The 13,456-nt window shown below is 55.8% G+C and overlaps 1 protein-coding gene across 10 annotated transcripts; it reads left to right on the forward strand.

Moving 5' to 3' along the window:
* Positions 1-26: 26 nt before the first annotated feature.
* On the forward strand, positions 27-7,008 carry GMPPA (GDP-mannose pyrophosphorylase A). Of its 10 annotated transcripts, none has more exons than XM_053597101.1 (13): positions 27-87; positions 916-970; positions 1,073-1,170; positions 2,013-2,116; positions 2,382-2,568; positions 2,916-2,975; positions 4,082-4,212; positions 5,246-5,380; positions 5,514-5,611; positions 5,780-5,826; positions 6,021-6,113; positions 6,311-6,479; positions 6,721-7,008. In XM_053597101.1, the coding sequence occupies exons 2-13, from the start codon at positions 931-933 to the stop codon at positions 6,819-6,821; spliced, it is 1,263 nt and encodes a 420-aa protein (XP_053453076.1). In that variant the 5' UTR covers positions 27-87; positions 916-930; the 3' UTR covers positions 6,822-7,008. The 10 variants fall into 10 exon arrangements, 9 of the variants coding, with proteins under 9 accessions (XP_053453076.1, XP_053453074.1, XP_053453073.1 ...); XM_053597102.1 differs by having other exon boundaries at positions 40-389; XM_053597100.1 differs by lacking the exon at positions 27-87 and adding an exon at positions 96-389 and having other exon boundaries at positions 910-970.
* Positions 7,009-13,456: the final 6,448 nt, after the last annotated feature.

Below are 13,456 nucleotides of genomic sequence, written 5' to 3' on the forward strand. Positions count from 1 at the left end.
AGGGAGTTCTCGCGAGTTGCGAGAAGACACGTGCGCGGAAGGAGCGAGCTGTAGCGAGCGGCAGAGCTGGCAGAAAGAGAGCTAGTGGTAAAGGGAGCTGGTGGAGGGGCGGCTGGAGGGGTAGGGGCAGCGGCCGGCCACCAACGCAAAGGGAGGTCTTGAAGGATCTGGCTGGCTCTTCGCGCGTTCACTCCTGTGTTGGTCTCGCTACCCATGGCAACTAGAGGCTAGGGTTTATGGGACCCTCGGTTGTGGGGTTCCAAGGGTTGGCAATTAATCCTCTGATTCAGAGATTTCGACACCTGTCTTCAGTACTCAGGGGGTTGGTAGGTTCAGTGTTTAGGATGCCAAGGGAACCTGTCTTTTGATTCGCGATTCAACATATAGAGGTTAGTTTTGGGATTCCTATTCAGCTTGTAGAGAGTTTTTGTTAGGATTGGAGTTTCATCAAATGCAGATCAGTGTCAGTTCAATACTCAGGGTTTATGCTTAGGATTAAGGTTAACTACCTGGGACTCGCTAAGGTTTGCAGTTTAATATTCAGGTCTTGCAATTGGGATTCAGGGCTTACCATCCAGACCAAAGATGCAACAATTTGGGAAGAAGTGCGTTTGTGGTTTCTGGTTTTTGTATTTTGGGGCCTGAGAAGGGTGTCTCTCCCAAGTTTCTGAATTTGCAGAATTTGTTCATGGCCCGAGGGAAGTCTGTTATAGATCAAATTGTGGGGTGTGAATTTCAGAATTTGGGGGGCATCACTGAGGTTTGAAGGCCAACTGGAATTTGGGTTGGGATTTGAGATGTGTAGTATTTGTGAGATGTTGTGTCCCATAAAACTTCGGGTTTACATCTTTGGGACTTGGGGTTTGGTTAGGGCGTGATCTGAGCTTGATTTCTCTGTTGGGGTTTGAGGTTTAGGTAGAAGTCACCATCATGCTCAAAGCTGTGATCCTGATTGGAGGCCCTCAGAAGGGTGAGGTGCCAGGGGAATGGAGGAAGGAGGTTGGGCTGGAGTGGTTGGTGGGATGGAGGCAAAGGAAGGCAAGAAGCTGAAACGTTCTCTCTCCACTTGCAGGGACTCGCTTCAGACCTTTGTCTTTTGAGGTGCCCAAACCACTGTTTCCTGTAGCTGGAGTCCCAATGATCCAGCACCATATTGAGGCCTGTGCCCAGGTAACACTATAGGCTCTCCTGTCTGACCTCGCCTCCTGCTCATCTCCTTCATGACGTATTCTCTCTTTCTCAACTATGATCCCTTCCCACCAGGTATAATTCCAACACCATCATTCACAGCTTACAGTGTGAATGGCTGCCCCCTAAAGTTGTGCAGTACAGCTGTCCTGCTGTCTTCGCCTAATCTAATCTCTCATCTGGCCTCTTCCTGCTCAAGATTTCACTCTGTTTTTAAAGTGTGGCATATGAAATCTGGCAGTGATTTTAGAAACAATTTAAAGCCATGGCATGGGGACCCTTCATGAAAACCAAGCACAAGATTCATAACCTGATCACCATGGAGCCCATTTCTTTATTGCTTTTGACAAAGTTTTGGTTTGAGTTCAGACTGCCTGCTGTGAGGCCTATAGTAAATTTCAAACCTGCTCTGAGCCTGTGTCCTTATCTATAAAATGGGGGTGATTAGACCTACTTTATGGGGTGCCACAGCTTATAAATGTATTTGTAAAGTGTCTAGTACAATGCAGGCCCTTAGTAAGTGGTACCCTTACCTTACACTGATCTCAAGCTTAGACTGACAGGTAATAAACATGGAGTGAAACTAATGGATTATCCTTTAATGCAGCTTGGTAGGCAAAATCTTTCCTACAATGGGTCCCACTTCAGGTGGGTAAGGGTAATAGTAAGAGATTGGAAGATCAGGCCTGAGATTCTTTCCAACTTCCTCATGGTCCAGAGGGGAGAACAGAGGCTGGGTATGGTCTCTGGACTTTGTGCCACTGCCAGGATTTTCCCAACACTTCTTATCAGACATTTTTTCTCCTAACTTCTCTTGTTCTCAGGTCCCTGGGATGCAGGAGATTCTACTTATTGGCTTCTATCAACCAGATGAGCCCCTTACCCAGTTCCTAGAAGCTGCCCAGCAGGAGTTTAACCTTCCAGTCAGGTGTCTGTGCACACATACATATATAGGGGTGGGGTGCCCTAGGCCTCTGAGTTCTCAGGAGTGGGTTGAATCAGCACTGGGCAGAATTCACCCTTACATATGAGAAGGATCCTTATTTTGACATCTCCAAATCTTTGAATATATGGAGAGTCTCTGTGAGCCCTGGGCAGGAGTACTTCTGGGAGCAGGGTGTGGTCAGGTGCATTGTCTCATGGTATCTGTCTCCTTAGATCCACTGAGCTGGCTCTGGGGTCCCTGGGGACAGGTACCTTCAGGAATTTGCACCCCTGGGCACAGGGGGTGGTCTCTACCATTTTCGGGACCAGATCCTGGCTGGAGGTCCTGAGGCTTTCTTCGTGCTCAATGCTGATGTCTGCTCCGACTTCCCCTTGAATGCTATGTTGGCTGCCCACAGACGAGACCGTCACCCTTTCTTACTCCTGGGCACCACGGTGAGGGGACAGGGAGGGCTGGAGGGTATAGAGAGGGTGATCCAGAGAACTTCCTGGAATGCTGGTGTCAGGGAAGCAGGAATAGCCCTGGAGTTGGAGCGGGAGCTGGCATCCGGAGAGGTGAACCTGCTGTAGCAGGAATGGCAGCGGCAGTGGAGACCCCAAGCCCTCTGGCTGTTCAGAAGTAGGGAGGGGGAGGGCAGCTGTCAGTTCTCACCCTTGCTGAAGGCCTGTCACTGGCAGAGCTTCGTGCCAGGTGCTATAAGGGAGAGAAAGAAAGAAAGAAAAAACAGACCTGGCTGCCCCACAGCAGGCAGGTCACTGTCTCGGGTATGTCTGTCTTTCAGGCTAACAGGACACAGTCCCTCAACTATGGCTGCATTGTTGAGAATCCACAGACGCACGAGGTAAGAGCAGAGGGGCTGTGTGGGTGCCCACTCTGTGAGTCATTCCCCATTCCATGCCTCTAGAGAATGCTGGAATGCTATTGGGCGGACCCCAGTCTTGTTGAACAGGTGGGACACTTCCCCAGTTAATCATCTTATATCCCTTTGAGAAAGGTTGGCTGGGGCAAGGCGTAATCGTCCATTTCTCTGAGCGTGGTACTTAAAAAAATACATGTACAAAGTGCTGTGAGAATACAAAAGGAGGGCCCAGCCCAGCCTTGCCTGCTTAGGGATGGGGAGGGCTTCCTGTAGGAAGTAAGATCTGAGCTGGGTCTGATTTGTTTAGATGAAGAAGGAGAAAGGAAGACATTGCAGGCAAAGGGAACAGCATGTGCACAGGCATGGAGGCAGCAAATGGCATAATGCCTGCACAGAAGAGGAAGAGTGTAATAGGCAAGGCAGGCCATCTCATCTGTTTGTCACACTCCCTGCCCTGAGCCTAATTGACTGTCACACACCTCTTTTATTTGTTCATGCTTTAATTTAAAACATACATATAAACACACATGCAGACACATGTGTTTTGTGCCAGGCACCAGATAGGTATGAGAGAAACACAGCCAAAAGGCACAGTCCCCCACTCTCAGGTCACCCTCAGTCTAGTGGGAGAGAAAGTCAAAAGCCAACCTTTGCAAATGACAGTGTCACAGGTGAGGTGTGGCCACAGACCAGAGGTGCTCAGACAAGAATAGCTAACTCTGAGGCCAGCAAGAGAGGACTCATAGAGTGAGTGACAGTGTCACCTGGGTTTGGAAAGGTGTTTTTTCCAGATGAAGAGATGGGAAAGGGCATTCTAGGCACAGGCATGCATGGGCACCAAATTATGTTCTGGGAGTGCTAGGAGGTGGGGAGGGTCGAGCAGGGAAGTGTGGAGTTTGGACTTATCTGAAGGTGAATCAGGTGACAGCAATTGTTGCATGGTTTAAAGCCAAGCAGGGGCAGACTGTGTGCTGCATTTTAAAAAGACCACCTTGGCAGCAGGGAGGAGGACCAGGGAGGAGATCACAAGGTCTCAGGGGACTCTGGCAGTGGGCTCCTCTACTGAACCCAGCTTGCTCTGTCCTCAGGTCCTGCACTATGTGGAGAAACCCAGCACATTTATCAGTGACATCATCAACTGTGGCATCTATCTCTTCTCCCCTGATGCCCTAAAACCTCTTCGGGATGTCTTCCAGCGCAATCAGCAGGATGGGCAACTGTGAGGCAGGCCCCATGACCCTGTGACCCCAAGTACTCCCATTCCCTGACCCAGAACACTCCAGTCTCTGCAGGTTCCATCTCAGCCTGCTCACCTTCCTACTCCCTCCTCCATCCTCCCTTCTCCACCTGTCATCTCCAGCCAGCCTCCTGAGCCCCTCCCCTTCTAACCTCATTCTGTCCCTCTTCCTTATCCATCCCAGTTCCTCTATCACAGCCTGCCCACTCCCCTTCTGATCCATTTCTCTAAAGCCCTGAGTATCCCAGAGACATCTTTCAGAACAGGCGGCAACACACAGTTGGGTACACACGTGCTCAGTGCAGACACGGCCACACACACTCTCAGGCTGAGGCTCCCTTTGGAATGTAGCACCCAGAGTCTTGCTGAGCATAGTCCCAGGATCACCCTTGTAGGCCCAAAAGCTATTCCCTTCTAGGGACCCCTTCCTTTACCCTCCCCTGCCAGTCTCCTCATCTCATGCATTTTTCACTCATGGCCATTTCTCACTCCCATCCATGTCTCTGCTTCTCTCTCCACCTCTCCTGGCCTCTCTGTCTATTTCTGCTGAGCTGGCATCTCTACCATCTCTCTTTCCCTCTCTTTCTATGACTGTCTCTGCCCTCACCAGCTGCCTTGCTCTGGGGTGAGTCTGTCTGTGTTTCATTCCATCCAGTGATGGGGAGGGTAACTTGTGGGAGGATAGAGAATTAAGTGGGGGAGAATGTGCACATAGGGAGAACTCCTTCTGGATGTGGGGACACAGAGCAGGGATGGGAGGAAGGTCTGTGCCTGGGGCTCCCTTGTGATAGTGCCTACCAAGCTGGGGCTGGGGGTGGGAGAAATGTTCCTGGGGTGTGAGCGGCCTTTTGGAGAAGAGCTAACCAGACCTGGAGAGGGGTTTGGAGAGGCAATAGAAATCCCTCTTATTCCTGTCTCTGAGAGACTGTATTGGCCCCACAGGTGGGGGGGTGCCCCTCTAGGTGCCCCCTTTTCCCATCGGGGAACTGATGTCAGCATTCTTGCTTTCTGCCAGGGAGGACTCTCCTGGCTTGTGGCCGGGGGCAGGTACCATCCGCCTGGAGCAGGACGTGTTCTCAGCCCTGGCAGGACAAGGCCAGATATATGTGTACCTCACTGACGGTATCTGGAGCCAGATCAAGTCTGCAGGGTATGAGAGGCTGAGGGTGGAGTGTTCCGTGGCTCTTATGGGGAGGCTGGGTTACCTGGAGGTTGAGACTTTGGGGTAGTGGGCACAGGCCCTGCTGGCCCCTGAGCCCCTGTCCCCACCTTGTGGCTCCCAGTTCAGCCCTCTATGCCTCCCGCCTCTATCTGGGCCGTTATGAATTCACTCACCCAGAACGGCTGGCCAAGCATACCCCAGGAGGTCCACAAATCAGAGGTACCCACCCTGCCCTAATTCTTAACCTTTGCCCTCTTCCCCATCCCTTTCTGCCCTCTGAGCCAGGACTCCTGACCTCAGGTCCAGAGTTGAAGTCTCAATCCCTGCCCCTTCCCATCCAGATATGGTTTGGGGTATTTGGCCCCAGGGCCTCTCTTCTGCTTCTAGGAAATGTTTACATCCACCCAACAGCTAAGGTGGCCCCATCGGCTGTGGTAAGCAGTGGGCCCAGCCCCAGGGAGAAGACGGGTGGTGGTCAGGATGGGTGGGTGCCACAGGTCTCTCTACTTTGTCACAGTCTGAAGTGTGGCCTTGAGCAGGTCACTTCCCCCTCATCTATTCTAGGAAGGAATTGGACTGGGGATCCACAAATCTCTCTCGGGCTTATAGTACATGCTCCTCTTCACAGCTGGGTCCCAATGTCTCCATTGGCAAGGGGGTGACCGTGGGTGAGGGTGTGCGTCTCCGGGAGAGCATTGTCCTTCATGGAGCTACGTTACAGGTAGGCACCAGGGTACACATGGCAGTGTGTGGCACCCCAAGGGGCTGAGGGGAGGGCCCGGTATACCCCTCAGAGCAGAAAAGGGTGAATTCCATGGGCTCTACATCTGGCCATACCTCCAATAGGAACACCACATCCCCCAACCCCTACCCTCTTCCTGCTTCTCCCCCCTCACCTTTTACCATCCTGTTGGACAGGAGCACACATGTGTCCTGCACAGCATCGTGGGCTGGGGGAGCACCGTGGGACGCTGGGCCCGCGTGGAGGGTACCCCCAATGATCCCAACCCCAATGACCCCCGAGCCCGCATGGACAGTGAAAGCCTCTTCAAAGACGGAAAGCTGCTGCCTGCCATCACCATCCTGGGTATGGCTTCCTCGGGGCCTGGGGTTAAGAACCCCCACAGGTGATGGCCTGCAGTCTTCTGAGTGTGCCTGAGTTTCTTCTTTTAGCAAACAGTTAGCAAGTGCCTGCTATGTGCCAGGCACATGTGAGTCACTGGGGGCATGAGGCCAGGGGCGCAGATGGGCTGGGAAGGATCCCTCCCTGCTGGCAGTGGCCCTCAGCTCTTGCCTGACCTCCCTCTGGTGGCCCGTCCACACTGCAGGCTGCCGCGTCCGGATCCCTGCTGAGGTGCTCATCCTGAACTCAATTGTTCTGCCACACAAGGAGCTGAGCCGGAGCTTCACCAACCAGATCATCCTCTGAGAGGGCCTGCCAGAGGCCCCCTCAACTCCCACCGGCTCCTCTGGATGCTGCTTTCTGTTTGGCCAGCCTCTGTTCCCAGAAAGACCAGAGGAAGCCAGGCAGGACCTTCACATTCGGGGAGCAATGTGGGTGGCCGGGGACTCCTAGCTTCCCTCCCCATTCCCTAATAAACCCGGCGAACCTTGGAGGCAGCATGGACTCCGCCTGTGCCTGCCTGGGCTGGGGTGGGGGGGCAGAAGCGGGGCAGCTGAGTCAGACCCCCCCCACATTAGCATTTAAATTGGAGTCGTAGCTGCGGGCTCATGAATAATGAATCTGGAGCCTGAGTAAATCTCCCCCTCCCACCTCAGCCTCTGGTACTCTTCTGGGCTCTCCAGCCCCCAGGTCGCACCCTTGCTTGCCTGCCTCCTGTCCCTCCTCCCTGGGCTTGGCTCAAGCTCCCAAGTATAAGGATCCCACAGGGCACGGTGAAAGATTCTGGTTGGGTGGTGGGCATAGGAGTGGGGGCCACAGGCCTGGAGGCTGGTCCCCATGGCCCACTCTGCTTCGTTCCTGCAGAGCCCCATTCGTGGCCTGTGTTCCGAGTTGCCAGCTCCATCTGCTCCCAGCCTGGCTTTTGGCAGGATGGGGGTTTCGCCCCGCCCTAGACCTAGAGTCTCAGTCTGCAGCTCCCCTGGTAGGCAGGGCACATCTGAGCCCTTGCCTCTCTTTCTGGAAGCACAGTGGCAGGTGCTTTGTTCTGGGAGGGGCCAGTCCACCTCCATCACCCTGGCTTTTCCCTTTGGGAGGTTTCCACTCTACTCTCCCTAACATCTCTCATGTTTGCCCATGACCCCCATATGCCCCTCTAGGTGCCCCCCTTTTCCCAGCTGTGGGTGCAGAGCCGAGTTGCCAGATGAGCTGGTAATGATCGTAATCTGCTAATTGAGAGGAATCTAATTACCCGAAGAGAATGGGGGGGCAGGGTGTGGGTGGAGGGAGGAGGGGGTCCTGGCAGCAGGCAGGGGTGGCAGGCGGCAGGGTGCCGGGGCCTTGTTAGCACCAGGGTCTGGGACAGAGCCCAGGATTTCATGGCTTTGTAGCTGGGCAGTTAGGAAGATGTGCTTCCTCTGGAGTTGGGGATTGTGCTGGATGTGACCTCCTAGCCCTCTCAGGCCCTGCAGGCTTTGTGGGAGCATGTGGAGAGTGCCTCAGGGGTTTTGACAGTTCTGTCCTATGACCTGCCTCTGCTCATCCCTGCCTCCAGCCCAGACTTCCATTATCCATCTGTATGGAAGGGGACTGCAGGTCCCCACTTTGGGTCTGGGGTCATCATACCAAGGAAGGGGCTGAAAGAGGGATGGGCCCTAGGGTGCAGGTCTGGGTCCCTTCCTTCGCCTCCCCCTCTTCCTGACCCTTCTGTTCCAAGTGGTTGGCAGAGGCCATGGCAGCTCCATCATAAATATGATAATTTAATTATTTTCTCAGCAAAACACCGTGAAATCCAATAAGTCTGTGTCAGGCCCTGGCCCCCGGGATCCCCCTCCTAGACCTAGTCGGGGTGGGGATGTGATGGGGAGAGGCTTGGAAGGGGACAGGGTCAGTGTTTGAAGGGGAGTCAGCTAGTAAAGCCAGATCTTTGTAATTAACATGCCCCACTAGGCTGAGGGGGCCATGGTTGAGGGTCTCAGAAAGATAGAGCTAGTAATGTCCCCCACTCCTCTCCAGCCTGATTTTGTGATGGGAGGGACCTAAGGTGTGGGAGCACCTTCCCTCTGGAGGGGGAGCAGGGAGCCCCCTTCCACCACCTCCGGGACCCTGCACCCAACCTTCATTGGCCCTGTTGGGGTAGGAGGGTGCGGGCCCCAGGAAGGGATTGACTAGGGAGAAACAAGAGGGAACGGGTGGAAAGTGGGGGGTGAACAGGGGGAGGGATGCGGGGGAGGGGTGTGCTCCTGCCATTAGTGCTTTTTTCGGTTTCCATAAAAAGATTATTCTGTAGAATCAGCGAGGGGGAAGCAGGCTGGGGGCCGGGGAGGGGGTGGGTCCCTGGCACCAAGCTGGATGGGGCTACAGGGGAGGAGAGCTGGGGACAGGGACTGAGTGTGGAGAGAAATTTGGACGGGCTTCAGGAGCCAGTGGAGGGGAGGGCCTGAGCCAAGAGCACAGAAGTGGGAAGCTGGCCAGGCTGGGGCAGGGTGCTCATCTCCCTCCTGTCCCTTTGACCAGGCTGCCTAGGACCAAAATCCCACCCTCATCTCCATCCCTCCCCTGGCACTTAGCTACCACTACCGGGGAGCAGATTGCAGCCCCTTCCCCCTCTCTGGGAAGCAGGCACAGCTGGGCCCCGCCACATCTGCCGCATCAGCACCGAGCACAGCTGGGTGTGCCCAGAGCCTCGCTAACCCAAAACACAGAGGGTGGGCAGGGGTCAAGAAAAGCCCAGACCCCCGAGACATACACACTGACACCTCTGCCAACAGACACATACTCCTTGAGGCGAAGCTACACCCACCAACACACGCTCCCTCGTGTGCAGAGACGGGAGAACTGGCAAACACGCAATTACCCAGCCCCGCCTGCCACCCCCGCTCCCCTCCCCCAAGCCCTCCTCTTCCCTTTCCTTCCCCTGGGACTCCCCTCCACCACTAGGGACACCTCTGAGCTGCCCTGGGTTCTAGTAGGAAGCAGGGGGAGGCTCAGCAGAAGGGCAGGTGGTGCTGAGGTGTGAGCTGGGAAGCTACCTGCCCTCCTTCCAATCTCATAACCCTCCCCACAAAGTAACCCCCTCCAAAACTCTGGTCCTTACTGAAGCCTGAACGTAATGGGGTCTCTGCCCTGTTCTGTTCTTGGGTTCCATCGGCCACCTCAAGGAGGCGCTGTGTGTCCTCCGTCTCTCTGGTTCCCAGGGCTGGCCCCTGCCACTCCCCCCCATAATCCACTGGTACCCTACCTACCCTCAGCAGAGTGCTCTCTGCTTAGCTCTGCAGCCCCTGACACACATTGGGCATGGGACCCCATCAATGGCAGAAAGGCCCCCTCCCCAGAACAGACAGATCAGGAGTTCTTTCCTCCTTTCCCAGTCTGTGACCACCTCTAGGCCCCTGATTAATTCCTGCCCCTTTTGCAGCCCTCATTTTTCCCATTCATCTCCTTGGCCTTGGTGTCTTGCCCTCAACCCTCTCCTCCCTGTTCCTCCACCCCATCCCACCCACCCCCAATGCCCCTCAGAGCTTTAATCCCTCCTGCTGCTGTATAGCCTTATCTGCTCCCAGCAGCTTTAGCTGCTGCAAAGCCCTATCCCCCTCCTTTTCTGGATCTCCCCCTCCTTCCCCAGCTCTCTCTGCTCTCTGGCCAGCCCCACTTCCTGGCCAGCCCGTCTCTGCCACTCAGGCTCCCTTTGTGGTTCCTGGATAACCCCAGATGTGCACCCCAATGCCCTTTGCCCTTTCTCCAGCCTCAGCTCCGAGGTTGTGAGCTGCCTACCTACTCCCACAGTGGCCTCTTCCCTCCTACCCTCCCCACAGGCCCCACAGACTTTGTTAGTTTCTGTTCAACCAGGATTTTACGTCTCTCCTCTCCCTGCCCTCCCTTTCCTGCCCCCCCCACCATGTTGTACCTGGTCCCCTTCAATCCCAGGGACCTATTGCCTTAGCTTGGGAACATCAAAAAAGGGATGGAGATGTTGGTGTGAAACACAAGAGAGGGCCTGGGCTGGGCTTGCCCCAGGAGGATGGGAGTGGGGGGTGCAAAGATACAGTGGGGGCAGGGCCTGACGGTGGGATGCTAGCCCTCTTCAGTCGCCTCAGATCACGCTCGGGCCTCCCCACCCCCTTTCGCTGGGACTCTCATTAACCGCTTCTCCTGCCTCGTCCGCAGCATAAATAACCCAGATAAATCAGCCGCCGTCCGCCCCCCGCCCCTCGGCCCCCGCACAGCCCGTTTGTCACCGCTGCTCGCTCACCAGCCAAGCCTGGCCTAGCCCTGGCCCGGCCCCCTGCATCCTTGTCCCTTCCCACCCGTGTCTGTCCCACACTGGCTCATCCCTTGGTCCACACCAGGGCCAAGTGTCTGGGCTGGGGAGGGTGGCATGGGGTGTCCCTGAGAGTAGAGGAGGCTGGGGACTGTTTAGGAGTTTGGGTATCATGTAGTTTATGAATAGAGCCAGCCAGGTAGGGAGTCTGGGGATAAGCTTGGGGGTTCCTGTGCTAAGGAGGAGCTCCCCAAGTTGGATCCCGGGAGGTCTTCAAGTCTCCCTTGGGGGCATTTTGCCCCAAATGTCCATGCCCCTCTCAGGGCCCTGAGCCAAGGAGTCCTGCCCACCCATTCACCCCCCTGGGCCCTTTCCTCCCGTACGGTGCCCTGCCTAGTCACTCCAATCTCCACCTGCCAGTCTATCTACCACTTTCTTTCTCACAGCGGGAGGCCTAGTTCATCCCCTGGTGGTTGGAGGCCAGTGCCTGGGAACAAATCTGGGGAATGAAGACCGTGGGAGGGTCAGGAGCCTTGGCTAGGGCTTCCATGTTCTGACCCTGGAACACCTCCTCCCTGTGCTCCCAGCCTCCATGGCCCCCACCCAGCTCAGGTCCTGGCTGGCCGCACTTGGCCCTGATGCTTCACTATAAGGAGCAGCTGGTCCCCTGGGAGTGGGGGGCGGCAGCAGGGTGGGATGGGGGAGCTTGGACCCAGGGCTGGGGTGGGGGTGGGGAAGAAGCTGGGCTGGGCCCCAGGGACCAGCTGGGCAATGAGCCGGGGAAGCAGCCGGGAGGCTAAATGAGGGAGATTATCACCCAACTGCAGCCGGGCAGAGAGGGAGGCAGGCAGGGAAGCGGGAAGAGGGAGGGGAGAGGGGATGAGGCCAGAAGCGAAGGGGGTATAGAGGGACTAGGAGGGGGGCTAGAAGAGATTGGAGAGGAGGGAAAGTTGAAGAGATGAGCTGGAAGGATGGGGGCACCCACTGAGCATAACCACATTCCTGGAGGTCTGGGAGCCTAGGTGGTGGGGACTTGGGGACAGTCGCAGACAGCTGGCTGTGGGGCATTGATGGGGTGTGCATGTGGTTAACTGCTGCTCTGCATCCCAGCAGCCTGGCAGTCCCCTCACAGCCCACAGCCCCCTGTTCCCCCATACCCAGTTACCACCCAACTTCATTCCTTATAGAAGTCAAAGCCTTCCTGCCATCCCTCAGGAGGAAAGAGGGTGTGATGTGAGCCACGATGGATGAAGGCTAGTATGATGTGGGGAGAGTGTGACCCCAACATCTCAGTGGATGGCAAGGGAATTTGGAGATATACACAGAATCCAAGGCAGCAGTGGGTGCCGGGGTAAGGTGGGGGGCAGCTCCCTGCTTTCTTGGCAGAGCCCCAAACTGAAATAACCTTAAAAAAGCAATTAAATCACCTCTTTTAAAAAACCAGTAAAGAAAAATCAATATTAGGAGAAAGGGGAAGAAAGAGAAAGATGGGGAGGAACAGTGGGGAGAGCTCTGGAGTCTGAAAGTCTACCAGGGAGGGGAGAGCATGGAAAGGGGCTGCCTGGGCAGGGGGTTGGGGGGGGTATTTGTAGCCACTTGGACACTCTCAGTGCCAACTCAGCAGCTGTTTCCAAGCCATCTCCACTTTCCCCTCTGGGACACTGTGTCCCTCTCAGCCAGATGCAACACCTGACCCCCAGGGGTCTTATCTGCCTGGCTTGGAGAGTCAGCTGACCCAGACTCATCCAGGCCTGTGGGGAAGCCCAGGTGTGAGGGCCCTGAGGAAGCCACTTTGCAGAAAGTCTAGGGACAACCTAGCCAGGGCACCACATATGGCTAAGGTTGGGTGTGGGGGCAGGCTCCATGCCGGAACAACCCTGATGGAGCCTGACTTGGCCTTGCAGCCAGGGTGAGCAAAGTGGCTCTCTGCCCTCAAGGGAGCCATCCCTGGGTCTCTCCCCTGGGGCCAGGCCTGACACAGGGGGCGGGGTGGCTCTTGGACAGCCCGTGGACCTCGGGCTCTAATCCCCAGCAGCTGCCGTTTCCCTCAGATCGATTCCTTCTCACTTTTTTTTTTCAGCTGCTGGTTCCGCGGCTTGGATCGATGGAGCCGCCTCCCTCCACCCCTCCGAGCTTCCTCTCCCTGCTGCTCATTAGTGCCCCGATTAATCAGCCCCCCTTTCCTCCAGGGGACAAGTGCTTCCTCCCCCGTAAGGGCTCATGCTCTCACATGGCCTCCAGAGCACAAGTGGCTCACCCTTGCCACCCCCACCCTGGGGGCACCGAATGATGCATCCCCTCCAGCCAGCCAACAGAGGTTCCCAGGCTAGTATGTGATGACTGCCCACAAGCCTGCTTCCCCTCCTTAAGCACACAGCGCCGCCCCCCCACCTGCCCCACTCTGCCAGGTGGTCAGGCACCCCTTGTATCTGTTTCCTTAAAGCAGCATTCCTTCCCACTACAGCCCAGCACATCTCCCTGCTCCTTTCAACACCCCCATGGGACACATCCTCCCCCTCCACTGCACACCCACTTCCCCATATATGAGAGCCCCCCACATCACACCTCCCCTGTCCTTCCTGGTGTCCTCCCAACACCCCTCCTCCAAGCCTGGTTGTGGGAAAGGATCTGGGAAACATTTGGGGAAGCAAAGTGGCCACAGATGTGAAAGTCAGCCAGGGTG

This window comes from Nycticebus coucang, chromosome 7, assembly GCF_027406575.1.
Source record: "Nycticebus coucang isolate mNycCou1 chromosome 7, mNycCou1.pri, whole genome shotgun sequence".
In the NCBI taxonomy this organism is placed as follows: Eukaryota; Metazoa; Chordata; class Mammalia; order Primates; family Lorisidae; genus Nycticebus; species Nycticebus coucang.